Consider the following 26,549-nt stretch of genomic DNA (forward strand, 5'->3'; position numbering starts at 1 on the left):
TAGGGACTTCCCTGGTGGTGCAGTGGTTAAGAATCCGTCTGCCAATGCAGGGGACATGGGTTTGAGCCCTGGTCCAGGAAGATCCCACGTGCCACGGAGCAACAAAGCCCGTGTGCTACAACTACTGAGCCTGCGCTCTAGAATCCGCGAACCACAACTACTGAGCCCGCGTGCCCTGGAGCCTGTTCTCCGAAACAAGAGAAGCCACTATAATCAGAAACCTGTGCACGGCAACAAAGAGTAGCCCCCACTCGCCGCAACTAGAGAAAGCCTGCGCACAGCAATGAAGACCCAATGCAGCCAAAAAATAAATAAATAAATAAATTTATTTTTAAAAAAAAAAACCCTAAAAACCAGACATTTATTTCTCATAGTTCCAGAGGCTGGGAAGTCCAAGTTCGAGTCAGAATCAGTTCTTGGTGAGGGCTCTCTCCTGCCTTGTTAGACAGCTGTCTTCTCACTATGTTCTCATATGGCCTTTCCACGGTACATGCTTTCCATGGTACAAAGAGTCTGTCTTCCTTTTCTTATAAGAGCGCTAATCATCACAAGGGTCCCACTCTCATGACTTCATCTGAACCTAATTATTCCCCAAAGCCCCACCTCCTAAAACCATCTCAGGGGGAGTTGGGGCTTAGACATATGAATTTGGCAGGGGGTGGGGAATGGGTGCATAACAAACATTCAGCCCATTATCCCATTCCACTTGCCAGTGAGTGGTTCAGGCATGGGCCTTCTCTCTTCCTAAAGAAGATGACAGAGAGGCAAGGGCTCTCTCCTTTCTCTACCTGGGGTATCTGGTGTTGGGGCCACCCACTTGCTGCCAGCCTAAGGACAGGGCCAGCACAGAGAGGGCAGAGCCAAGAGCATCATAGGACTGGGAGCTAGAACCCTGATTTTCCTGTCTACAGACAAGCTGTTTCATTTTGGCTCTCGTTCTGCCTCAACCCTGACCTGCCTCAATCAGCAGCTGAGAAAAGAAAAAAGAAAACGTGCGATAGGTCAGGGAGGTCACTATGTCACTTGGTCTCTCTCATGAAAACCTCTGATTTGAACCCAAAAGAAATCCATGCACACACTTCTTTACACTTCTTACACTTCTGTTTATTCTTCCTTCTCATGAAAACCACTGACATGTGCCTTTCATGGGGGAGGGAAGACAATGCTGCAAGAGTGTTCAGGATCCCTAGGCTGAATCCTCAGGTGGTAACCTAGGAAGCCAGACATCCAGGAGGCCAGGCCCCTAGGGTCCTGGAGCTGGGGCACCCCCTGAAGAGAAGTTCGGAGGGCAGCTCCACATGGGCCCCATGAGCTCTTCTTCTCAGCCCAGGGAGCTCATCAGGGTCTGGGCCTGCTTCAGTTCTGCAGGGGGAAGAGGTAGGTAGGCAGGCGGCAGTTAGGCAGGATCTGGGAGGGCCCCTTACCCTCCAGGTACAGCTGAGCCTCACCTGCCAGGAGGACCTGGAACTTGTCTGCTGAGAGGGACATGGTAACAGGCTGCGCCGGGGCACCCGAGGCAGCTGCCACCTCCAGCCGCAGGTGCACCATGGGCTCTTCCACGGACCGCAGCAGGCTAGAACTCAGGGTGTAGTCCACCCGCCAGCCCACGCCTTTCAGCCTATTCACTGCAAGACCGAAAGGGGCTCAGGGTCACAGGCAGGGGAGCCAGGCAGCCCTAGCCCACACCCTGGTTCAGCCCTGAACCCTTCAGGGCTATGTGGCCTTTGAGCTCTCATCCCTCTGATCCAGGAGCTCAGATTACCCACAGCAGATCTCAGAGGAAAGAAGCTGGGGCTGGTGTCAGGAATCCCAGCTCTGTGACTGCTCGACGTGTGATGTGGTTAAGTCTCCTTTCTGAGGACCAACACCTCCCAAGCCACATGCACCTTCTAGAATGGAGCCCAGCCCCGACCCTGGCACCCCACACTCACCTCGCAAGCTGCAGGCCCGCAGGTGCTCCTGCAGGGAGCTTTGCTTCTCCTCATAACAGCGACACAGGCTGGCTGCATGCTCTGGGGGCCGAAGGGAGGTCCCCTGAGCTAGCGGGTGGGTGCTGGGGCTTAGGCCACTCAAAGGGCAGGTCTCAGGCTCCTGGCCCAGAGAGGGCAAGGTGCATCTCAGGGTCACACAGCCTGACCTTTGCCTGGCACCCCTTGGCCCACAGGTTACCCACCTGCCTGCCCTCGTCCCCGTACCTTTGGGCAGCCCCAGCTGCTGCAGTTCACTGGACAAGGACTCGCCATCCACGCTATGCTTGGCCGCACTGGAGAGGATGAAACTCAGCACTGCCACTGTGGCCTTCACATCACCCGACTCTGGGGGGAGCCGTGGGTGGAGTGGGGGGTGTCACTGTGGCCCCAGCCACCTCCTTGTGACCCCACTATCTTCAGCTCAGAGCCCCCAGGCCTCCTTGAGCCATGAGCGCCGCTACTGCCCCACTGGGAGCGGGCAGAGGACCCTAGGGCTGGCAGTGTCTTTCTTCCCTCATGCTCCTCTGCTGAGGCAGGTGGGTCAGAGTGGGCTGTTGGGAGGAGGGGCCTCTGTGCCAGGCCCCAGGCTGAGTACCCGGGTTTGCCCAAAGGTCTGTGGACCCAGTGGGGTACTCACCAAACCTGGCATCAGCGGTGAGCTTCAGGATCTTCTCATACTGTGGAGAAAGGAGGCCCTCAAGGGGTGCCGGGCCCCTGCTCACCAGCCCCCAACCCCTAGCATGGATCCTGCGGTAAGGACACGAGGTATCCAGGGAGGGTGGGAGCTGATCACCCGTCTCCCTGGGTCTGGTGCACTTTCAGGGTAGTGGGGGTCACAGGGTCATGGGACAGTGGGGTGCGGGGCCCTGCACTCACATCAATCCCCTGTCCCAGAAGGTCCTTCAGCACCTGGCTACACAGCAGCCTCAGCTTCACGGAGGACTGGAGGGGAAGGCCTTCCATCAGCCAGACTGACCCACCTCACCCCTCCATGCTGGTGGGCTGGCTCAGAGAGGCCTGGCCACATACATGATCAGTCACACAGCATGTTCGGATAGCCCGAGAGCGCGGAGGCCCCAACTCAAGAGTGACCTCACCACCCTCCACCCTCAGAGCCCCCAGCCGCAATCCCTCTCTGCCCCCACCCCCAAGACCCCATGCACTCAACAATTTTGGCCAGCGTGCTGATCTCTGCCAGGACCCAGTCAGGACAGTCCAGGTCACCACAGAACCGGAACCTCTGCAAGGGAGTGAGGTAGGTGGTCAGGCTGGAGGGCCGGCTGACATATGGCCAGGCGTCTCCCACGCTACTGCTCCTCAGGGTTCCTGCTCCCTGTCCAAGATGCGTGCCCTCTGGCCCACCTGTTCTCCCCTACTACCAGGCTGTTTGGAGAACCCTCTCCCTGACCCACCCTGCCACCAAACCTTGTTCTCATGGCTGTCCCAGGCATTCATGTGCTCAGCAGACATGACTGGGCACCCTCTCCGTGGGAGAGCCCACTCTAAGCGCTGGGGGTACAGCATGGAACGCAACAAAGCACCTGGCCTCAGGGTGCCGGTGACCATCTCACCTTCTCCTCCTTTCCCTCCCCAGCTCCAGCCGTACTGGCCTCCCTGCTGCTCCTGCTGCAAATTAAACGTGGCTTGCTCTCTCACTTCACTCAGGTCTCTGCTCAAATGACACCTCTTCTGATGGACTTTCTCTGACTATGCTTTCTTAAATAGCCCCTCACACATGGAAATTTTGGGGGTCAGTGGATGTATTCATTATCTTGATCATGGTAATGTTTTCATGAGCATATACGCATCAAAACTTATTGAACCATATATTTACACACACATGGTTTGTTTTATGTCGATTTTATCTCAAGGAAGCTGTTAAAAAAAATAAAACAGCTCTTCACCATCATGCTTTAGCTGTTTATCTTTCCTTCTTGATCTCCATGGCATCTATCACAGCATATATCACATTTTATTACTTATTCAAGGTCCATCTCCTCTGTTAGGATGCAAACCCACCTGGTCAACCACATCTTGACAATATCCTCCACCCCCCGATCAACTGTCCTTTGTCCCGCTTCTGTGGCAGAGCTCTAATGCACAGCAATATACATGTTCACCTTCCCACCCCTCTATCTGGGCTGCTTACAGATGATGGGAACAAAACCCGCAAACTGGGTACACGGTCAGTCCACGTTCTCCTGATTCTGCTGGGCCCTCAGTGCAGCCCCATAATCCCATGTCCTCTACTTGGCCCCATCGTTCACCTTATCAGTCACTTCAGACCTGCTCCATGACCCTTCAACCTCCAGTCCTCCTTTTCACCTGTCATCCCCCTGATCACACCTGACCCCACTGCACTGGGGCTTCTACGTGGGCCTCCAGTGAAGTTCTCTAGCCATGGTCACAAATGACTTTCTTCACTAAATCTAGTCTTCCTCTTCCTCAACTCCTCAGCAGCATCTGACACAAACCCATCCTTCTTCTTGAAGCCACATACTCTTCTGGATTTCTCCCTATGGCCTGGCCTCTGTCTCATTTTCTGGCTCACCCTCCTTTCCCCAGCCCCCAAATGGTGATCCCTGCAGGCTGCCTACTGTCATTATTCTGGGGCCGGGGACTGGGACTGCTGGTGAGGTGGTGGGAGTGTTAAGGACAGCCTTGTACTTCTTCTCCTATTTCAGGAGTTTTTACCCATTTTGTGGCATGGACTCATCAAGCATCTGGTGAAGTCTATAGGCTTTTCCCAAAATGATGTTTTTAGATGTATAAAATACACAGGAGGGACTTCCCTGGTGGTCCAGTGGTAAAGAATCTGCCTTCCAATGCAGGGGATGCGGGTTCGATCCCTGGTCAGGGAACTAAGATCCCACATGCCGCGGGGCAACTAAGCCCACGTGCCACAACTAAAGAGCCCGTGTGTCACAAACTACAGAGCCCACGCGCTCTGGAGGCCGCGCCACAACTAGAGAAGAGAAAACCCGCACGCCACAACTAGAGAGAAGCCCGCGCACTGCAAGAAGCGCCGCAACAAAAGATCCCACATGAGGCAACGAGGACCCGACTCAGCCAAATAAATAAATAAATATTTTTAAAAATACATAGGAAAAACTCCATAGTAAAATAAACTAATTAAAAGTTGTCAAAATAGGGAGTTCCCTGGTGGCCTAGTGGTTAGGATTCTGGGCTTTCACTGCCATGGCCCTGGGTTCAATCCCTGGTCAGGGAACGTAGATCCTGCAAGTCGCGTCGTGTGGCCAAAAAAAAAAAAAAAAGTTACCAAAGTATTCAAAACAAATTGGTGATGTGACATATGTTTCAAGTCAAATAATGACAGTAATTTAGAAATGAGCATAAACAATATGTAAACAATGCCAACAGCTGTAATGTGACATGAAAATATCTGATTTCTATTAGTGACAAAGTCAGAGGTGCTGCTAATCATACTGGGGTTTGTTGCCAACACTCATAATTGAAGAAAATACTAAATTTCAGTTTGAAGTTAGCCAAAATTGAGAGGTAATATTTTCCCTAACTTCATGGGTCCCTGACTTCTACCCATAGAAGTCTTCTCTCATCTCTGCATTTTTTCTGACTTCTACCATCTCTATATTATTTACTTTTTTACCATAAGCACGTGTTCCTTGTGCAATTTCTTAAAATGCTGGCTTTTCTCTAGGTTCTGTCCTAGGTCCTCTCTTCCCAACTCATATTCTGGCTGAGACAGGTTACACGTTTCAGGGTTCAATGATCATCTTTGTGCCGATGACTCCCAAATTTATAACTGCCATTGTAGATTCTCTTCTGAGCTCCAGACACTTAAATCTAGACTGTCTCCTAGCCAGCTGCACCTGGCAGCTCAGACGCCTCACTCAGCGCGTATCAAAGTAGCTGGTTCTCTTCCAGCTGAAACGTGCCCCCCTCCCCAGTGAGCACCACCACCTGGGAACCAAGCCCAGACCCCTCCCTCTCCTTTTTCCCTCATGCATTTAGTCCCTGAGCCCTGCTGATTTCCCCCACTTCTATCTCCACTCTCTCCACCCTATCTCAAGTCACTACCATGTCCTGGGGGGCCTGCTGCCCCAAGCTGGGCTCTCTGTTCCCCTCTTGCTCCCTCCACAAGTCAGCTGAAAGGCTCTTCCTAGCTTCCCAGCACCCTCTTCTTAAAGTCCAAACTCCTCTATGTGGCTCTCAAGACCCAGCAAGCTTTGGTCTATGCTTACCTGTCGAGCGTCATCTTTCACTAGCCTGCAGTTTCTACTCTTCCAGGTGATGAAATGCATTCATTCCTAGGGAGCCATGCTCTCTCTCACCTGAAGTCTTTGAATGCTGTTCCCTGTCTGAAGATACAGCCTCCCACCAGCCCCGCTCCATGCCTCCTAACCCCTGGTACGCAAACTGCACTGCACCCAGCTAGCTTTCTTCCCTGCTCCCAGGCCCTCATATGATGTCATCCTTGGGTCGCCTCCCTGACACTATGCACAAGGTGAGTTTGGACCCTTCCCCTCAAGTCTTAACTATGACTGCCCATTCAAGCTTCCAACTTGGCCCTTTCCTCCTGCAGCCAAAGTCTCAGTGCCTGGCACAGTGCATGGTGTACAGCAGGCACTCACAATCTGTTGAAGGAATGAATGGATGGATGAGTTGGGAAATCCCAACCCCAAATCTACTCCTTTCTGGTTCTGGGAAGAGCGAAGGGCCTTCCTAACAGTGCAGAAGACTGAGCTTAATTGTAAGCAAGTTTTTCTCCAGGTCCCACAGGAGCGCTGGGAAGTGGGCACCTTTGGGAGAGGCAGAGGAAGGCCTGGAGGGACAAGCCCCAGCTCGTGGCCTGGGGGTGCGGGGGCCCTTCCTTCCCGTCAAGGCACTCCTAGCCTGCCGGCCCGCCCTGCCCTACTCATCCTGCAGGGAGGAGGGTGAAGGGAGGCTTTTTTCTACCAGAGCCTCGGCCCTCACGACTGCACCCAAGTGTCTGCTGAGGGGCCCGGCAGACTTCCCATCTCCCTGCACCCGGCGCCCCACCCTTCCCGCAACCGCGGCGGTGAGATTTGGGGTCTCCTACTCCGCCCGCCCTCAGCACCCCCTGCCTCGCATCACCCCTCATCCCTCACCATCACGCCAGGAAGCCCGCGCCCAAGACTTTCACCTTCCTGTCGCGCCGGGTCAGGTGATGTGGCGGTCACGTGACGCTGGGGCGGGGATCCCGTCGGATCGGGGCGGGAGCAAGTCGCGCAGCTCTGAGCTGCTGGGGCGGAATACTGGGTCGCCTTCTCAGTCCCCAGAACCCTTCCCTGGCAAGGACCAGCGCCAACCCCCAGGCTAACTGAGACCAGAACCAAAGCAGTAGGAAGAGGGAGTGGAAGCCGTTTAATTTGTTCGCCTTAAGGGAGCGGGAGCCTTCGTTCTGCCGGGGTATTCAGGTCGTCTCCATGTTTGTAAGCAATGCCATTACATACAGCTGTGGGCTGTGGCAAAAGACATATTTTAAAAATTTATTGGAATAGAATGCACATACAGGAAATTGTACGTAGTGTAGACACAGAGCTTAATGAATTTTCTTTTTTTTAATTAACTAATTAATTTATTTATTTATTGGCTGCGTTGTGTCTTCCGTTGCTGTGCGCGGGCTTTCTCTTGTTGCAGCGAGTGGGGGCTACTCTTTGTTGTGGTGCGCGGGCTTCTCATTGCGGTGGCTTCTCTTGTTGCGGAGCACAGGCTCTAGGCACGCGGGCTTCAGTAGTTGTGCCTCGTGGGCTCAGTAGTTGTGGCTCGCGGGCTCTAGAGCTCAGGCTCAGTAGTTGTGGCGCACGGGCTTAGTTGCTCTGTGGCATGTGGGATCTTCCCTGACCAGGGCTGGAACCCGTGTCCCCTGCATTGGCAGGCGGATCCTTAACCACTGCACCACCAAGGAAGCCCCTTAATGAATTTTCATAAACCATACACCCCATGTAACCAGCACCCAAATAAGGAAACATTACCAGTACCCCAGATATCTCCTTCAAGTGCCTAGGTATTTTATTTCATTTTGATGAATCCCTTAAGGTGCCTAGCAGAAAGGCCTGTAACATTTGACACGCTCAGGAGAACTGTTTTGCAGCTTCACCAACATCAGATGTTTATCTTAACTTTTCCCAACCTAATGGGAGAAAAATAGGTTGCTTTAAATTGCATTAGTCTGCTTACTTGTGAGTTTGAGCTAATGGCTAGTCTAGGAAAACTTAAGTTTCCCATGTTCACTTGAATAGGGAAAAACAAAAAAAACCAAAATAGCAACAACAAAAATACACTAGAGAATAGACCAATAACCAAAGAAGAAATTGAACAGTTTGAGATCTGTCTTCAATTCCATGCCCCTCACCCATACACTAGGCCCCGCTTGTTTTATTGTTGCAGGCTTTCAAGCTTTCAAAGTACAGATAGAGCCTATGGCAATTAAACTGCTCCCTAAATAGAAAGAGATGGAAAGCTAATTCCTGCTAAAATTGATCTCACTTATAAAGAGCTTTTTAAAAATCATAAACATCAGCATGTTGAAGTCAAGAGTGTGTTACAATACACCATATCAATAAAAATTTTTATTTTAAGAGTATAAGGATAGTTCCATTTGTATTTCATCATCTCAGTAGGTTAAAGAAGAAAAGAACTGATAAATTTGGGAAACCATTTTTTTAATTAAAAAGAAAAAAGAAAAAATTAGTAATAGATGAAAACTGCCTTAAGTTGATAGAGTATTTGAAAAACAAAACAGCAAACATCAAAAAGACAAATTATTTAAATTTGGAAATAAGGCAAAAAGGTGGGTGACATGTCCTTTTAATGTCATACTGGAGCATTGTCTCACAGATTTGTTTCACAAATAAAGATTATTTGCCTATTTAGAGCAGTGGTTCTCAGACTTTACAGTGTATCAGGATCATCTGCTGGGCTTGTTAAAGCAGTGTTGGGCCCCACCCCCAGAGTTTTTCATTCAATAGGTCTCAGATGGGACTTGAAAATTTGCATTTCCAACAAGTTCCCAGGTATGCTGAGATTTCCAGTTTGGGGACTACACTTTGAAAACTACTCATGTAGGAAAATGTACCTGAGAAATTATATGTTAACTCACAGATTTCTGTCCAATAGAAAAGTTAACCCCAAAGATTACAGTTTTATTGCCCCATGGGAAATTATCAGGTTTTGTCTCTAACTTAGCACACACTTCAAAATGCCTTTGCCAGTGCACTAGAAATACTTCTCAGAATGTTCTTCGAGTTATGTTTACCATCTTACTGTTCCCTCATTAATTGAATAAAATATTTGACATGCATTCCTTCACTTGTATGAAAGTCATGTTTTTCATTTTTGCAAGTTAAACTTTGATAGAGTATACTTGTGTACTAGCCCTGGACAGTAGTATACAGATACTAGTGTATATATATATTTTTAAATATTTTATTTATTTAGCTGTGCCAGGTCTTAGTTGCAGCACAATGGGATCTTCCTTGCCACGTGCAGGATCTTTAGTTGCAGCATGTGGGATCTAGTTCCCTGACCGGGGACTGAACCCGGGCCCCCTGCATTAGGAAGTCTTAGCCACTGGACCACCAGGGAAGTCCCACTAGTGTATATTTTAATACTAGACGTATTCCCGTTAAAGTCAGAATCAGTAACGCACTCTCATTATTGTGACCCAACATTGTCCTAGAGGTGTTAAGGCCAGGGGTTCTCAACTGGGGGTGATTTTGTCTTCCGGGGGGATATTTGGCAATGTCTGGAGATACTCTTAGTTATCACAACTAGGGAGTGCTGCTGACATCCAGAAGGCAGAGAGCAGAAGCCAGCGATACTGCTAAACATCCTACAAGGTGTAGGACGGTTCCCAGTAGCAAAGAATTAAAAGGTGGTCGGTGGCTAGTGGAGTGTGCTGGAGCATTGTATGTAGACCAGGCTCTCCAGGCCCACCTGGTGCAGAGGAGTCGGAGGTCTACAGGTGAGCGCCTGCTTGTCCCAGCCCCACACACCTCACAGGTGGAGAGAGGAAGGCTTCGTAAGGAGGTGGAGGCAAGCAGGGGAGCTCAGGCCTCATCTGTCTGACCTCCTGCCTGCCTGAGAGAAAGCCCCAGGTCAGCGCTGGGAGGGGCAGCCCAAGTTACTGAGCCCATAAGGCCAGAGCCCTGACCAGAACCCTGGGACCCTGTGCTAGTTGAAGACCCTATCCTTTTGCCCCACAGATCATCATGGGAGTCCGGTCCAGCCTCTGGCCAGGATGTGATTTTTTGGCTTCTGATGCCCAGGCTCTCGCCTTTCTCTCTTGCCTGCCAAACTTGTGCAGCCCCACATCAGAGGTGAGTGTCTCTTTGAGGGGGTCTGAGGGGCTGGGGGCGCAGGCCCATGGTCCAGGGTCAGTTCCTCGGGCTGGACCAGGGGGCCAGTCCCAGACAAGTCCCTGTGCATCTTCACCCTCAGCCAGGCGTTCCCACACCGCACAGTACAGCCACAGCTGCGGGCAAGGGGGGACCCAAGGACTGACCTCTGTGAGACTGGCAACCTCCTAGCGGCCCCGCAGCAGCTCTGCCTCCCCAGACCCCACCTCAAGCCCCGTGTCCATCCAGCCTGCCTCTCCAGGCTTCAGAAAACAGTGGGCTTTGGGGACTTCCCTGGTGGCGAAGTGGTTAAGAATCCGCCTGCCAGTGCAGGGAACACAGGTTCGAGCCCTGGTCCGGGAAGATCCCACGTGCCGTGGAGCAACTAAGCCCATGTGCCACAACTACTGAGCCTGCGCTCTAGAGCCCGCGAGACACAACTACTGAGCCCACGGGCCACAGCTACTGAAGCCCACACGCCTGGAGCCCATGCTCTGCAACAAGAGAAGCCACCCAATGAGAAGCCCGTGCACCGCAATGAAGAGTAGCCGCTGCTCACCGCAACTAGAGAAAGCCCGCATGCAGCAAGGAAGATCCAACACAGCCAAAAATAAATAAATAATTTTAAAAAATCCAGCAAACATTGGGCTCTGTACCCGCTACTCCTCACACTAGGTTCCCTGTCCAGGAGGCTGCTGAAAGGGGAACTGGTCGCACCTGTTGGAGAAAGGTCTTAGGAAATCACCTTCTTTGGGATTAGTTCCACCTTCATTCACTCATTTACCAAATACTCACTGTCTCTTTCTCTATGTCAGGCTCTGTGGTGATAGGTCAAGCAGGGTGCCCACACTGAGGAGTTTCCCCATCTCTGTTGGTTGTTTTTTTTTTTTTTTTTTAATATTTATTTATTTGACTGTGCCGGGTCTTAGTTGTGGCACACGGGATTTTTTGTTGCAACATGTGGGATCTGGTCCCCTGATCAGGGATTGAACCCAGACCCCCTGCATTGGGAGCGCGGAGACTTAACCACTGGACCACCAGGGAAGTCCCTTCCCTCTCTGTTTAGAGACAGACAGACAGGCAGACTCAGATGTCTTCTGATTGTATGGGCACCCAGGGTTGAGAAGGGGAAGGCCTCACTCACAGGAGGTGATGGCCTCACTCACAGGAGGTGATGGTAGGTGTGAATGTGGAGGGGGTGTGGGCGACCACGGGGCAAGGGTGTCCAGGCAGAGCCCAGCTTGTGAAACTGGTGTGGCGGCAGGCCCTGCTCTATCTGGAAGGCTTCCTGGCCCTGCCAACTGCAGGCCCTGGCTGGATCACAGGTAATGGCTTCATGTTGATTTTTCAAAATGATAGTTGGTACATTTGAATTATATAACTAAAGATTATTGCAATAAAAATCACAAAATACAGAGAAGTTAAAGAAACAAACAAAAATCAGTAAACCCCTTCTCTCCCCAAATAACTACTCTAACAGCCCTTTCTGACTTTTTCCCCATGCATATGCAACTCTGACCCAGTAAGAAATGTACATTTGGTCTTCACCGTCGGTTCCTGACACAGAGCTCCTAAATCCCTTGGAGTTTCCTGGGCAATAGGAGCCTCTTTTGTTCTAATGAGGTGACTCTGGGTGGGCTCCTGGGTAGCTTCAGGATGGGGGCTGGTCGCCAGGAAGACCAAGCCATGATTAGAAGCTTGGAGAGGGGCTGCAGAGTGAATTAACTGTTGATTCTGCCTACATGATGAAGCCTCTATAATGATCTGTGAACCACACCCCAACTCCACGGGGACAGAAGCTCCTGTGCTCGGGACCCCCCCAGACTTTGCCCTATGTGTCTCTTCATCTGGCTGTTTATCTGTATCCTTTATCATATCCTTTAATGAGCCATTCGCAGTTTCACTGTACCGGCCGTGCGTACTTAGACATACATGGCTTAATCTTTGAGACAAGCATATGCTACTGGCAGGATTAGAGCTGGAATTACCGCGGCTGCTGGCACCAGACTTGCCCTCCAATGGATCCTCGCGAAAGGATTTACATATCCTTTATTATATAGTAAATTGGTGAGCGTAAGTGTTTGCCTAGCTTCTGTGAGCTGTTGTAGCAAATTATCTAACCCGAGGAAGGGGTTGTGAGGACCCTGATTTGCAGTTAAGTTGGACCGACCAGGGGACCGACTACTTGGCGATTGGTGTCTGAAGTAAGGGGCAGTCTTGTGGGACTGAGCCTTATCCTGTGTGGTCTGATGCTATCTTCGGGTAGACAGTGTCAGAACTGAACTGAATTGTAGGACACTCAGCTGGAGAATTGGTTGGTGTGGGGAGAAACCCACACGTTTGATGTCAGAGTATTCAGTGTGGAGGAATAGCGTTTTTCCTTTTAGCAAATGTGAAAATAAGCTTTATAAAATAGTATCCTACCCTATATTCTGTTTTGGAACCTAATTTTTCACTCAGTGGTGACTAGTGGCAGGCTTTGAATAGGCTAGGAATTGTGCGGGCCCTGCCCTGGGTTCCAGCAGCGGTGAGAGCACTGGAAGAGGAGACTAACCAGGCTGCTGGGTGACCTTGGGTAAGTCTCTGCCCTCCTCAGAGCCTCGATTTTCTTGGTCAAATTAAGGGTGTGGGTAGTACTGGATCAGTGTCTGAAAGTCAGAACTGCCACATAAAGCTGGGCAAGCTGTGCACTGCACAACTCCAGGGGGAGGAGGAAGGGTATTCTTGTCATAATCTGTGTGAATGGAGTGCCCAGAGCTGAGTAATGAATGGGCCCTGCCTGAAATGTGGTGTGTGAACCTGTTGGTACACAAGATGATTTTAGGTGGTATACAAATGCATTCATTCTTATAGTTACCTTCTATTTGCAGTAAATGATGCCGATTTTCCCCTTGAAGAGCTTATTAAACCACATTTGTTGTTTGTTTGTTTGTTTGTTTTGGCTGTGCTGTGTGGCTTGCGGGATCTTAGTTTCCCAACCAGGGATCAAACCCGGGCCCTCGGTAGTGAAAGCGCTGAGTCCTAACCACTGGACTGCCAGGGAATTCCCTCCCCAGGGTTTCTGATTCAGTAGATCTGAGGTGGAGCCTGATAATTTACATTTCTAATAAGTTCCCAGGTGATGTTGTTGCTGCTGGTTCAGGGACCACACTTTGAGAATCACTTACCAAATTGCCTTTTTAAATACATTTGTTTAGGTTTTAAAAAGGAGTAGATGTTCAACATCACTAACCATTAGGGAAATGCAAATTCAGACCATGGTAAGAGAACTACGTACTTATTAGAACAGCTGAACTAAAAAGTAGTGAACTAAAAAGTAGTGACAATATCAATACAGATGAAACTGGATCTCTCATATGTTGCTGATAGGAATATAAAATGGTACAAACACTCTGGAAAATAGTTTGGCAGTTTCTTTTAAAAACTAAACATATACCCAATATGACCTAGCAATTGCACTCCTGGGCATTTATCACAGAAAGATAAAAACTTATGCCTGCACAAAACCCTATATATGATTGTTCATGGCAGATTTATTTGTAAGAGCCCCAAACTGGAAACAGCCAAATATCCCTTGAATGATGGTGAAGCAAACTGTTTTATATCCATACCACAAACTACTATTGTTGACCTTAGAAATAAAGTTATTTTACTAGCAAAAATGGGTTTATTTGGAAATGGCAGAGGAATTGCAATTCTGGATAAGCAAGCTACAGCAAAAGTCATAAACAAGTCCAACAAACAAAGGAGAGGAACATTATTTTATAGAGTAAAAGGAAATTAAAGAGGGTTTGTTCTGAATGAAAGTCCGTTGGAGAAAAGTGAGAGTTCAGGGTGATGGTGGTTTCTGTTTGGCTGAGTTGGGGAGGTAGTCAATGTCTTGTAGAAGATAAAATGTACATCTTTTCCTGTTGGGGTCTGTAATTGACAATTCTTCCTGTAATTGACATGGAGTGGTACTGCACAAGAGCTCCCCCTTCTGGCCTTCTGACTCCATTTTAGTGAGATTTCCCTTTATTTTCACACTGTTCAGCAATAAATAGGGACAAGCTATTGATACAAGCAACAACTTGGATGGGTCTCAAGGGTATTGTGCTGAATAGAAAAAAGCCAATCTCAAAAGGTCAATAGCATATGATTCCGTTTATATAGCAGTCTTGAAATGACAAAATTATAGAGATGGAAAGCAGATCAGTGGTTGCCAGGGGATAGGGATGGTGGGAGGGCGGAAGGTAAGGTGTGACTACAAACCAGTAGCAGAGGGAGCTCTTTGAAGTGATGGAATAGTTCTGAATCTTGATCATAGGTGGTTACACAAATCTACATGTGATAAAATGACATAGAACTATACATTTGGTATTGTTTTGATATTGTACTATACTTATATGTAACCATTGGAGGAAACAAAGTGAAGGGTACACAGAACCTCGCTGCAATATCTTTGAAATCCCTGAATCTATAATGATTTCAAATAAGTTAAAAAATGAAAAAGAATTGATTTAAATTAAAATATTAAGTAAAAAAATCAACAGTACACAGGTCTGGCAAAAATTGACATAGTAAATGACTGAGCATCTCAAATCCATCCAATGTACAATTGCCCCCCACCAGGCCGCCTGCAGGAGGCTGGGGCTTTGGACTCTTCTCCTGTTTGGCATTGGGGTAGGGTTGCTAGGTAAAATACAGAATGCACAGTGAAATTTAGAATTCTAATAAACAAGGAATATTCTTTTTTAGTATAACTGTGTCCCATGCATTATTTGGAACATACTTAAGCTAAAAGAAATTATTCCTCTAAACTCTTCAATGTATTTAATGTGATTATTTTTTTATGCCCTTGTCTCCTAATTCTAATATCTCAGCCATTTATGAGTCTGCTTGTGTTGACTGGTTTTTCTCTTAATTTTAGGATACATTTTCTTGCTGCTTCACATGTCTAGTGAATTTTATTTATTTATTTATTTGTTTGTTTTATATTGGTTGAGCCGGGTCTTAGTTACAGCACTTGGGCTCCTTAGTTGCAGCATGTGGGCTCCTTAGTTGTGGTTCACCGGCTCCTTAGTTGTAGCATGTAAACTCTTAGTTGCAGCATGCATGTGGGATCTAGTTCCCTGACCAGGGATTGAACCTGGGCCCCCTGCATTGGGAGCATGGAGTCTTAACCACTGTGCCACCAAGGAAGTCCCATAAATATTTTTTTATATGCTGGACATTGAACATACATTGTAGAGATTTGGATTGTGTTATTGTACTCTAAATAGTGCTGAGTTTTGTTCTGGCCAGCAATTAAATTACTAATGGATTAACTTGACCACGTATGTCAAGACTTGGTTTAGGTTTTGTTAGGGTGTGTCTTTTCCCATTTTTTCCTTATGCCTAGGGAATCTTCCTTACTCCCAAAGCATAGCCTTTGACGCCCTCATGTCAGTTTCTGGGACTGTCCTTCCTTGATTCTTTGGGAAAGTAGTTATATGATCTCCACCTAATTTACTGCAGCAAACGTCATGTCCAGCCTTCAAGGAGCCATTCCAGCAGCATGTTAGAGCTCCAGGTGTTGTTGACAGGGCACTAAATTCTTAGTCACAGGAAGAGTGCTCCCAGGTCAATAAATTCTCATGTATACAACCTTTTATTCTACTCTTGGCCCAACACCCTTGTCTTCTCTTATACCTCCTCTCCCAAATTCTTCTGGTATATATTAGCTCCTGAAACTCTTTTGGTGAATAAACTGTTTCGCCCAGAGCAGGACTGTACTTGTGATCTTGGGCCGTGATGATGACTGACCGTAGTTATTGGTCTGGTGGCAATGTGGGGCAGCAATGAGAAGGGCACACTTTATCATTCTGTAAGGTACCCACCTCAGGGAAGTTCTTCACCTAGTCTCCAGGCAGCAAGAGGCTGTTCTGCTTATTAGGGTTTGGGGTGGGGGGCTGCTTCTAGCCTAGCACGTTCAGGGAAAACTGGAGGTTCAATGTTCTCGAGTGTATCCATTCAAATTTTCCCATACCAGGTATCTGGATCCCATTACTTTTCTATCAGGGACCCTGCATTTAGGATAGGAGATCAATTACGGTTGATCATGCAGTCTCCTTTGCAGTTCTGCCATCCTTATGATTCAATTCTGTGTCTGATTTTCTGCCTATTCTACTTTCCAGGGGCAGGAGAAGAGGGTTTCTTTAAATCCTGTCTTTGAAGAGCCTCTTGCTGGACAAAATATAATATTTCAAGCATCAAAAAGAACTGCAATGAATTGAAACACATCAACTGTGTTAAGCTATGAGAGCTCTGAGTTGATAGTTATCCAGGTCAAGCCTGTCGTTCTATTTATTTAGAAGAAACAAGTTGATCACCTTTGGAGGATGTTAGTGATTCAACTTTTATTCTAAACCTGGTAAGGGAAAGAATCAAGTATATATTTTTTGCCTTTCTTTTTTTTTTTTTTTTTTAAATCAACTCCCTACCACTGTGGTTCTGTTGTCATTCCTGAGTTTGTGGCACATGGTTAGTACTTTTTTTTTTTTTTTTTAATTTTATAGCTACTTTATTTATTTATTTATTTTTGGCTGTGTTGGGTCTTCAGTTCGTGCGAGGGCTTTCTCTAGTTGCGGCAAGCGGGGGCCACTCTTCATCGCGGTGCGGGGACCGCTCTTCATCGCGGTGCGCGGGCCTTTCACTATCGCGGCCCCTCCCGTTGCGGGGCACAGGCTCCAGATGCGCAGGCTCAGTAGTTGTGGCTCACGGGCCCAGCTGCTCCGTGGCATGTGGGATCTTCCCAGACCAGGGCTCGAACCCGTGTCCCCTGCATTAGCAGGCAGATTCTCAACCACTGCGCCACCAGGGAAGCCCTCTTTTTTTTTTTTAATTAATTAACTTATTTATTTTTGGCTGCATTGAGTCTTCGTTGCTGCATGAGGCTTTCTCTAGTTGCGGCGAGCGGGGGCTACTCTTCGTTACGGTGCGCGGGCTTCTCATTCTGGTGGCTTCTCTTGTTGCAGAGCACGTGCTCTAGGCACGTGGGCTTTAATAGTTGCGGCATGCGGACTTCAGTAGTTGTGGCTCATGGGCTCTAGAGCGCAGGCTCAGTAGTTGTGGCTCATGGGCTTAGGTGCTCCATGGCACGTGGGATCTTCCTGGACCAGGGCTCGAATCTGTGTTGCCTTCATTGGCAGATGGATTCTTAACCACTGCGCCACCAGGGAAGTCCTTTTTCTGCCTTTCTTAAACAAACTATAGGGTTACCAAATATAAGAGTTGAGAAGGGAAAATTCTTTTTCATTGTGGTAAAATACAGTAACATAAAGTTTACCATTTACCCATTTTTAAAGTATATAATTCTGTGGTATTAAATACCGTCACGTTGTTGTGCACCCATCAGCAGCATCCATCCCAATGACCCTGTTCATCTTGCAAAACAAACTCTCTACCCATTAAACAAAATCTCCCCACTCTCCCCTTCCCCTGGCCCGTATCAACCAACATTCTACTTTCTGTCTTTATAATTTTTACTACCCTAAGTGTTACTGACTCCAAGCTTGTGCTGCTTGCTGCACGACAGGTCAGTAAATCAAGAGACAAGTTGTTGGGGCAGGGAATAGTGACTTTATTTGGAAAGCCAGCAGACTGAGAAGATGGCGGACTACTGTCCCAAAGAACCATCTTACCCGGATTTGGACGTTAGTTTCTTTCACAGAATGAAGAGGGAGAGGTGAGGAGGTAAAGTAAAAGGGCGATGAGTTGTTGCAAATATTTCCTGATTCTGGCCAGGTGCCTGAGGGGAGGTGTTAATTTCTTCTTTACTGCAGCCATTCACAGGTGGGCCTGATCAGAATGTTTTCTGTGAGCTAAACAAAGGTATTTTAGCTCAACGCTCATTGCATGGGAGGCAGGGTTCCCCATGATGGGCTATTATGTATACTATAAGCTATAGGCAACATCCCTTTAGTGATTAACTTGTAGCAAAAGCAATAGAATACAAAGTAAAAGAAACTTTTACAAAGTAAAAGAAACGGATCCAATATGGAGTCAGATTTGTTCTTCCCTATTACGTAAGTATCTCATGTAAGTGGAATCATACAGTATTTGCCTTTTTGTGACTGGCTTATTTCACTTAGCATAATGTCCTCGAGTTTCACCCACATTGTAGTATACTGCAGAATTTCCTTCCTTTTTTTTTTAAACATCTTTATTGGAGTATAATTGCTTTACAATGGTGTGTTAGTTTCTGCTTTATAACAAAGTGAATCAGCTATACATATACATATATCCCCATATCTCTTCCCTCTTGCATCTCCCTCCCTCCCACCTTCCCTATCCCACCCCTCTAGGTGGTCACAAAGCACCGAGCTGATCTCTCTGTGCTATGCAGCTGCTTCCCTCTAGCTATTGGTTTTACATTTGGTAGTGTATATATGTACATGCCACTCTCTCACTTTGTCCCAGCTTACCCTTCCCGCTCCCCGTGTTCTCAAGTGCATTCTCTTGAAGTAGGTCTGCATCTTTATTCCTGTCCTGCCCCTAGATTCTTCATGACCAATTTTTTTTTTAGATTACATATATATGTGTTAGCATACGGTATTTGGTTTCCTCTTTCTGACTTATTTCACTCTGTATGACAGACTCTATGTCCATCCACCTCACTACAAATAACTCAATTTCGTTTCTTTTTATGGCTGAGTAATATTCCATTGTGTATATGTGCCACATCTTCTTTATCCATTCATCTCTCAATGGACACTTAGGTTGCATCCATGTCCTGGCTATTGTAAATAGAGCTGCAATGAAAATTATGGTACATGACTCTTTTTGAATTATCGTTTTCTCAGGGTATATACCCAGTAGTAGAATTGCTGGGTCGTATGGTAGTTCTATTTTTAGTTTTTTAAGGAACCTCCATACTGTTCTCCATAGTGGCTGTATCAATTTACATTCCCACCAACAGTGCAAGAGGGTTCCCTTTTCTCCACACCCTCTCAGCATTTATTGTTTGTAGATTTTTTGATGATGGCCATTCTGACTGGTGTGAGGTGATATCTCATTGTCATTTTGATTTGCATTTCTCTAATGATTAATGATGTTGAGCATTCTTTCATGTGTTTGTTGGCAATCTGTATGTCTTTGGGGAAATGTCTATTTAGGTCTTCTGCCCATTTTTGGATTGGGTTGTTTGTTTTTTTGATATTGAGCTGCATGAGCTCTTTGTAAATTTTGGAGATTAATCCACTGTCAGTTGCTTCCTTTGCAAATATTTTCTTCCATTCTGAGGGTTGTCTTTTTGTCTTGTTTATGGTTTTCCTTTGCTGTGCAAAAGCTTTTAAGTTTCATTAGGTCCCATTTGTTTATTTTTGTTTTTATTTCCATTTCTCTAGGAGCTGGGTCAAAAAGGATTTTGCTATGATTTATGTAATAGAGTGTTCTGCCTATGTTTTCCTCTAAGAGTTTTATAGTGTCTGGCCTTATATTTAGGTCTTTAATCCATTTTGAGTTTATTTTTGTGTATGGTGTTAGCAGGTGTTCTAATTTCATTCTTTTACATGTAGCTGTCCAGTTTTCCCAGCACCACTTACTGAAGAAGGTGTCTTTTCTTCATTGTATATTCTTGCCTCCTTTATCAAAAATAAGGTGACCATATGTGCGTGGGTTTATCTCTGGGCTTTCTATCCTGTTCCATTGATCTATATTTCTGTTTTTGTGCCAGTACCATACTATCTTGATTACTGTAGCTTTGTAGTATAGTCTGAAGTCAGGGAGCCTGATTCCTCCAACTCCGTTTTTCTTTCTCAAGATTGCTTTGGCTATTCGGAGTCTTTTGTGTTTCCATACAAATTGTGAAATTTTTTGTTCTAGTTCTGTGAAAAATGCCATTGGTAGTTTGATAGGGATTGCAGTGAATCTGTAGATTGCTTTGGGTAGTATAGTCATTTTCACAATATTGATTCTTCCAATCCAAGAACATGGTATATCTCTCCATCTGTTTGTATCATCTTTAATTTCTTTCATCAGTGTCTTATAGTTTTCTGCATACAGGTCTTTTGTCTCCTTAGGTAGGTTTATTCCTAGGTATTTTATTCTTTTTGTTGCAATGGTAAATGGGAGTGTTTCCTTAATTTCTCTTTCAGATTTTTCATCATTAGTGTATAGGAATGCAAGAGATTTCTGTCCATTAATTTTGTATCCTGCTACTTTACCGAATTCATTGATTAGCTCTAGTAGTTTTCTGGTAGCATGTTTAGGATTCTCTATGTATAGTATCATGTCATCTGCAAACAGTGACAGTTTTACTTCTTCTTTTCCGATTTGGATTCCTTTTATTTCTTTTTCTTATCTGATTGCTGTGGCTAAAACTTCCAAAACTATGTTGAATAATAATGGTGAGAGTGGGCAGCCTTGTCCTGTTCCTGATCTTAGAGGAAATGGGTTCAGTTTTTCACCATTGAGGATGATGTTGGTTGAGGGTTTGTCATATATGGCCTTTATTATGTTGAGGTAAGTTCCCTTTATGCCTATTTTCTGGAGGGTTTTTATCATAAATGGGTGTTGAATTTTGTCGAAAGCTTTTTCTGCATCTATTGAGATGATCATATGGTTTTTATTCTTCAGTTTGTTAATATGGTGTATCGCATTGATTGATTTGCGTATATTGAAGAATCCTTACATTCCTGGGATAAACCCCACTTGATCATGGTGTATGATCCTTTTAATGTCCTGTTGGATTCTGTTTGCTAGTATTTTGTTGAGGATTTTTGCATCTATGTTCATCAGTGATATTGGCCTGTAGTTTTCTTTCTTTGTGACATCTTTGTCTGGTTTTGGTATCAGGGTGATGGTGGTCTCGTAGAATGAGTTTGGGAGTGTTCCTCCCTCTGCTATATTTTGGAAGAGTTTGAGAAGAGTTTGAGTTTGGAAGAGTTTGAGAGTTGAGAAGAGTTGAGTTTTAGCTCTTCTCTAAATGTTTGATAGAATTCGCCTGTGAAGCCATCTGGTCCTGGGGTTTTGTTTGTTGGAAGGTTTTTAATCACAGTTTCAATTTCATTGCTTGTGCTTGGTCTGTTTATAGTTTCTACTTCTTCCTGTTTCAGTCTCGGAAGGTTGTGCTTTTCTAAGAATTTGTCCATTTCTTCCAGGTTGTCCATTTTATTGGCATATAGTTGCTTGTAGTAATCTCTCATGATCCTTTGTATTTCTGCAGTGTCAGTTGTTACTTCTCCCTTTTCATTTCTAACTTTATTGATTTGAGTCTTCTCCCTTTTTTTCCTCGGTGAGTCTGGCTAATGGTTTATCAATTTTGTTTATCTTCTCAAAGAACCAGCTTTTAGTTTTATTGATCTTTGCTATTGTTTCCTTCATTTCTTTTTCATTTATTTCTGATCTGATCTTTATGATTTCTTTCCTTCTGCTAACTTTGGGGTTTTTTGGTTCTTCTTTCTCTAATTGCTTTAGGTGTAAGGTTAGGTTGTTTATTTGAGATGTTTCTTGTTTCTTAAGGTAGCATTGTATTGCTATAAACTTCCCTGTTATAACTGCTTTTGCTGCATCCCATAGGTTTTGGGTCGTCGTGTTTTCATTGCCATTTGTTTCTAGGTATTTTTTGATTCCCTCTTTGATTTCTTCAGTGATCTCTTGGTTATTAAGTAATGTATTGTTTAGCCTCCATATGTTTGTATTTTTTACAGATTTTTTCCTGTAATTGATATCTGGTCTCATAGCATTGTGGTCGGAAAAGATACTTGATACGATTTCAATTTTCTTAAATTTTCCAAGGCTTGATTTGTGGCCCAAGATATGATCTATCCTGGAGAATGTTCCATGAACACTTGAGAAGAAAGTGTATTCTGATATTTTTGGATGTAATGTCCTATAAATATCAATTAAGTCCATCTTGTTTAATGTATCATTTAAAGCTTGTGTTTCCTTATTTATTTTCATTTTGGATGATCTGTCCATTGGTGAAAGTGGGATGTTAAAGTCCCCTAATATGATTGTGTTACTGTCGATTTCCCCTTTTAACATTTGCCTTATGTATTGAGGTGCTCCTATGTTGGGTGCATAAATATTTACAATTGTTATATCTTCTTCTTGGATTGATCCCTTGATCATTATGTAGTGTCCTTCTTTGTCTCTTGTAATAGTCTTTATTTTAAAGTCTATTTTGTCTGATATGAGAATTGTTACTCCAGCTTTCTTTTGATTTCCATTTGCATGGAATATCTTTTTCCATCCCCTCACTTTCAGTCTGTATGTGTCCCTAGGTCTGAAGTGGGTCTCTTGTAGACAGCATATATATGGGTCTTGTTTTTGTATTCATTCAGTCAGTCTATGTCTTTTGGTGGGAGCATTTATCCATTTACATTTAAGTTAATTATCGATATGTATGTTCCTATTACCATTTTCTTAATTGTTTTGGGTTTGTTATTGTAGGTCTTTTCCTTCTCTAGTGTTTCCTGCCTAGAGAAGTTCCTTTAGCATTTGTTGTAAAGCTGGTTTGGTGGTGCTGAATTCTCTTAGCTTTTGCTTGTCTGTAAAGGTTTTAATTTCTCCGTCGAATCTGAATGAGATCCTTGCTGGGTAAAGTAATCTTGGTTGTAGGTTTTTCCCTTTCATCACTTTAAATATGTCCTGCTACTCCCGTCTGGCTTGCAGAGTTTCTGCTGAAAGATCAGCTGTTAACCTTATGGGGATTCCCTTGTATGTTATTTGTTGTTTTTCCCTTGCTGCTTTTAATATTTTTTTCTTTGTATTTAATTTTTGATAGTTTGATTAATATGTGTCTTGGCATGTTTCTCCTTGGATTTATCCTGTATGGGCCTCTCTGCACTTCCTGGACTTGATTAACTATTTCCTTTCCCATATTAGGGAAGTTTTCAATGATAATCTCTTCAAATATTTTCTCAGTCCGTTTCTTTTTCTCTTCTTCTTCTGGGACCCCTATAATTCTAAAGTTGGTGTGTTTAATGTTGTCCCAGAGGTCTCTGAGACTGTCCTCAATTCTTTTCATTCTTTTTTCTTTATTCTGCTCTGCAGTAGTTATTTCCACTATTTTATCTTCCAGGTCAGTTATCCGTTCTTCTCCCTCAGTTATTCTACTATTGATTCCTTCTAGAGAATTTTAAATTTCATTTATTGTGTTGTTCATCATGGTTTTTTTACTCTTTAGTTCTTCTAGGTCCTTGTTAAATGTTTCTTGTATTTTCTCCATTCTATTTCCAAGATTTTGGATCATCTTTACTATCATTATTCTGAATTCTTTTTCAGGTAGACTGCCTATTTCCTCTTCATTTATTTGGTCTGGTGGGTTTTTACTTTGCTCCTTCATCTGCTGTGTGTTTCTCTGTCTTCTCATTTGCTTACCTTACTGTGTTTGGGGGCTCCTTTTTGCAGGCTGCAGGTTCGTTGTTCCCATCATTTTTGATGACCCCAGGGGGTAAGGTTGTTTCAGTTGGTTGTGTAGGCTTCCTGGTCGGGGGGACTAGTGCCTGTGTTCTGGTGGATGAGGCTGTATCTTGTCTTTCTGATGGGCAGGTCCGTGTCTGGTGGTGTGTTTTGGGGTGTCTGTGACCTTATTATGATTTTAGGGAGCCTCTCTGCTAATGGGTGGGGTTGTGTTCCTGTCTTGCTAGTTGTTTGGCATAGGGTGTCCAGCACTGTAGTGTGCTGGTCGTTGAGTGGAACTGGGTCTTGGCCTTGAGATGGAGATCTCTGGGAGTTTTTTGCCATTTTATATTACGTGGAGCTGGGAGGTCTCTGGTGGACCAGTGTCCTGAACTCGGCTCTCCCACCTCAGAGGCACAGGCCTGACACCCGGCCAGAGCAGCAAGACCCTGTCATCCACACAGAAAAAGAGAAAAAGGAAAAATATATATATATCGTTGCTCCCAAAGTCCACCACCTCAATTTGGGATGATTCCTTGTCTATTCAGGTATTCCACAGATGCAGGGTACATCAAGTTGATTGTGGAGATTTAATCCGCTGCTCCTGAGGCTGCTGGGAGAGATTTCCCTTTCTCTTCTTCTTTTTTTTTTTTTTTTTTAGAATCAATGATTTTATTGAGGGAGATAAGTTACTCAAATGTCAACGGGCTGCAGGCAAAGGGAACAAACACGTTAGAAGTCTCAGGTGCGCTGGAAGAGGAGAGAGAGTTCTAACAGTTCTGCCCAACCTATATTCCGGATCCAGGGCTTCCATACTTCTCCAAGGCTCGATTTCTCATGGGTCACTTTCCATTCAAAGGATTCTGGAGACCAAATGCAACGGGATTCCTTCAGCTACCACCCAAGAGTCTTTGGGTCTTCTCTCAGCCAAGGCATCCAGTGAAAATATGATCTATTTTTCAGATTCCTCTGGAGGATTAAAAAGTCTCTTTCGCATTGCGTTGCCACGCTCCCTGCTCTTGTTCCTCTTTTCCATGTACTCATTCTTCAAGCATTTTCTCATCTCCCGATCAAGATCATTGCAATGACCAAAAAATTTCAGAATGCTGTGATTTTTGTGACATTCCTTAAGCAAGTTAATCAAGACGTTGCATTCTTCAGTATGCAAGTGTGGAGATAAGTCAGGATGCATCTTTAGGAGAAGGAGATGGAGCACAGCAGAGCAACCCGACTGGCGGCCACACCCGGAGAGCGGAAGCGGTATTCACCGGCGAAGACGCTGCACCCAAAAGCCGGCGGCCAGGGCGCCGGAGCCCGGACAGCTCCGGGTGGCGAAGGTTCCGCGCCCTACACGCCTGACCCCGCTCGGCCAGCCCCCCCTTTCTCTTCTTTGTTCGCACAGCTCCTGGGGTTCAGCTTTGGATTCGGCCCCGCCTCTGTGTGGATGTCGCCTGAGGGCATCTGTTCCCACTCAGACAGGATGGGGTTAAAGTAGCAGCTGACTGGGGGGCTCTGGCTCACTCAGGCCAGGGGCAGGGAGGGGTACGGAGGCGGGGCGAGCCTGCGGCGGCAGAGGCTGGCATGACGTTGCACCAGCCTGAGGTGCGCCGTGTGTTCTCCCAGGGAAGTTGTCCCTGGATCACGGGACCCTGGCAGTGGCGGGCTGCACAGGCTCCCGGGAGGGGAGGTGTGGACGGTGACCTGTGCTTGCTCACAGGCTTCTTGGTGGCGGCAGCAGCAGCCTTAGCGTCTCATGCCCGTCTCTGGGGTCCGTGCTGATAGCTGCGGCTCGCGCCTGTCTCTGGAGCTCGTTTAGGCGGTGCTCTGAATGCCTTCTTCTCACGCACCAGGAAACAAAGAGGGAAGAAAAAGTCTCTTGCCTCTTCGACTGTTTCAGACCTTTTCCCGGACACACTCCCGGCTAGCTGTGGTGCACTAGGTCCCTTCAGGCTGTGTTCACGCAGCCAACCCCGGTCCTCTCCCTGGGGTCTGACCTCCGAAGCCGGAGCCTCAGCTCCCAGCCTCAACCCATCCCGGAGAGTGAGCAGACAAGCCTCTCAGGCTGGTGAGTGCTGCTCAGCACCGATCCTCTGTGCGGGAATCTCTGCTTTGCCCTCCGCACCCCTGTGGCTGCGCTCTCCTCCGTGGCTCCGAAGGTCCCCACCTCCGCCACCCGCAGTCTCCGTCCTCGAAGGGGCTTCCTAGCGTGTGGAAACCTTTCCTGCTTCACATCTCCCTCCCACTGGTGCAGGTCCCATCCCTATTTTTTTTGTCTCTGTTTTTTCTTTTTTCTTTTCCCCACTCAGGTACGTGGGGAGTTTCTTGCCTTTTGGGAGGTTTGAGGTCTTCTGCCAGCGTTCAGTAGGTGTTCTGTAGGAGTTGTTCCTCATGTAGATGTACTTCTGATGTATTTGTGGGGAGGAAGGTGATCTCCACTTCTTACTCTTCTGCCAACTTTCTTTCCTTCCTTTTTAAGGCTGAATAATATTCCATTGTATGCATATACCAATTTTTCTTATTTATTCATCCGTCAATGGACACTTAGGTTGCTTTCACATTTTAGCTATTGTTTAATAGCAGCATTATTCACATGGGTGTACAAATATCTCTCTGAGAACCTGCTTTAAATTCTTTTGTGTATATACCCAGAAGTAGAATTGCTGAGTCATACGGTAATTCTATTTTTAATATTTTGAGGAACCACCATACTATTTTCCACAGTGGCTGTACCATTTTACATTCCCACCAACAGTGCACAAGGGCTCCAAATTCTTCACATCCTAAAAGGGAACTCTCCTACATTGTTGATGGGTATGTAAATTGGTGTAGCCACTATGGAAAACAGTATGGAGGTTCCTTAAAAAACTAAAAA

General features: G+C 46.0%; 3 protein-coding genes across 13 annotated transcripts in view; 1 reads left to right on the forward strand and 2 right to left on the reverse strand.

The window, feature by feature from the left end:
* Positions 1 to 26,549, forward strand: part of LOC132359220 (taste receptor cell protein 1-like) — a 76,147-nt gene that overhangs the window by 9,421 nt on the left and 40,177 nt on the right. For 2 of the 9 annotated variants that reach the window (XM_059912735.1, XM_059912737.1), the window contains exons 3-4: positions 6,240 to 6,456; positions 10,181 to 10,294. In XM_059912735.1, the coding sequence (XP_059768718.1) occupies positions 10,236 to 10,294 (59 nt within the window). In that variant the 5' untranslated portion in view covers positions 6,240 to 6,456; positions 10,181 to 10,235. Of the gene's footprint in view, positions 1 to 50; positions 288 to 2,164; positions 2,507 to 2,581; positions 3,226 to 3,564; positions 3,876 to 6,239; positions 6,457 to 7,189; positions 7,383 to 10,180; positions 10,295 to 10,415; positions 10,629 to 26,549 lie in introns of those variants that run through there. The other 7 variants (XM_059912739.1, XM_059912741.1, XR_009500761.1 and 4 more) reach the window with 6 other exon arrangements.
* Positions 1,080 to 7,142, reverse strand: COMMD4 (COMM domain containing 4). 3 transcript variants are annotated; one of them, XM_059912743.1, is made up of 8 exons: positions 7,082 to 7,142; positions 3,139 to 3,210; positions 2,847 to 2,912; positions 2,608 to 2,647; positions 2,196 to 2,315; positions 1,932 to 2,012; positions 1,449 to 1,625; positions 1,080 to 1,362 (listed from the first exon to the last, which is right to left on the reverse strand). In XM_059912743.1, the coding sequence occupies exons 1-8, from the start codon at positions 7,082 to 7,084 to the stop codon at positions 1,322 to 1,324; spliced, it is 600 nt and encodes a 199-aa protein (XP_059768726.1). In that variant the 5' UTR covers positions 7,085 to 7,142; the 3' UTR covers positions 1,080 to 1,321. The 3 variants fall into 3 exon arrangements, with proteins under 3 accessions (XP_059768726.1, XP_059768725.1, XP_059768727.1); XM_059912742.1 differs by lacking the exon at positions 7,082 to 7,142 and adding an exon at positions 6,194 to 6,296; XM_059912744.1 differs by lacking the exons at positions 1,932 to 2,012; positions 7,082 to 7,142 and adding an exon at positions 6,194 to 6,302.
* Positions 24,476 to 25,032, reverse strand: LOC132360375 (COX assembly mitochondrial protein 2 homolog). The gene has a single exon (XM_059915438.1). It carries the CDS (start codon positions 24,867 to 24,869, stop codon positions 24,630 to 24,632), a length of 240 nt encoding a protein of 79 aa, XP_059771421.1. The 5' UTR covers positions 24,870 to 25,032; the 3' UTR covers positions 24,476 to 24,629.

Source organism: Balaenoptera ricei, chromosome 2 (genome assembly GCF_028023285.1).
Source record: "Balaenoptera ricei isolate mBalRic1 chromosome 2, mBalRic1.hap2, whole genome shotgun sequence".
Classification (NCBI taxonomy): Eukaryota; Metazoa; Chordata; class Mammalia; order Artiodactyla; family Balaenopteridae; genus Balaenoptera; species Balaenoptera ricei.

Coding starts and splice junctions, on each gene's coding strand:
- LOC132360375 (XM_059915438.1), bottom strand. CDS start 24,869: ATGCATCCTGACTTATCTCCACACTTGCATACTGAAGAATGCAACGTC.
- COMMD4 (XM_059912742.1), bottom strand. CDS start 6,253: ATGCATTTCATCACCTGGAAGAGTAGAAACTGCAGGCTAGTGAAAGAT. Junction 2,648..2,846: donor TTCTGGGACAGGGGATTGAT/GTGAGTGCAGGG, acceptor CTTTCTCCACAG/TATGAGAAGATCCTGAAGCT. Junction 2,316..2,607: donor CACCGCTGATGCCAGGTTTG/GTGAGTACCCCA, acceptor GGCTCCCCCCAG/AGTCGGGTGATGTGAAGGCC.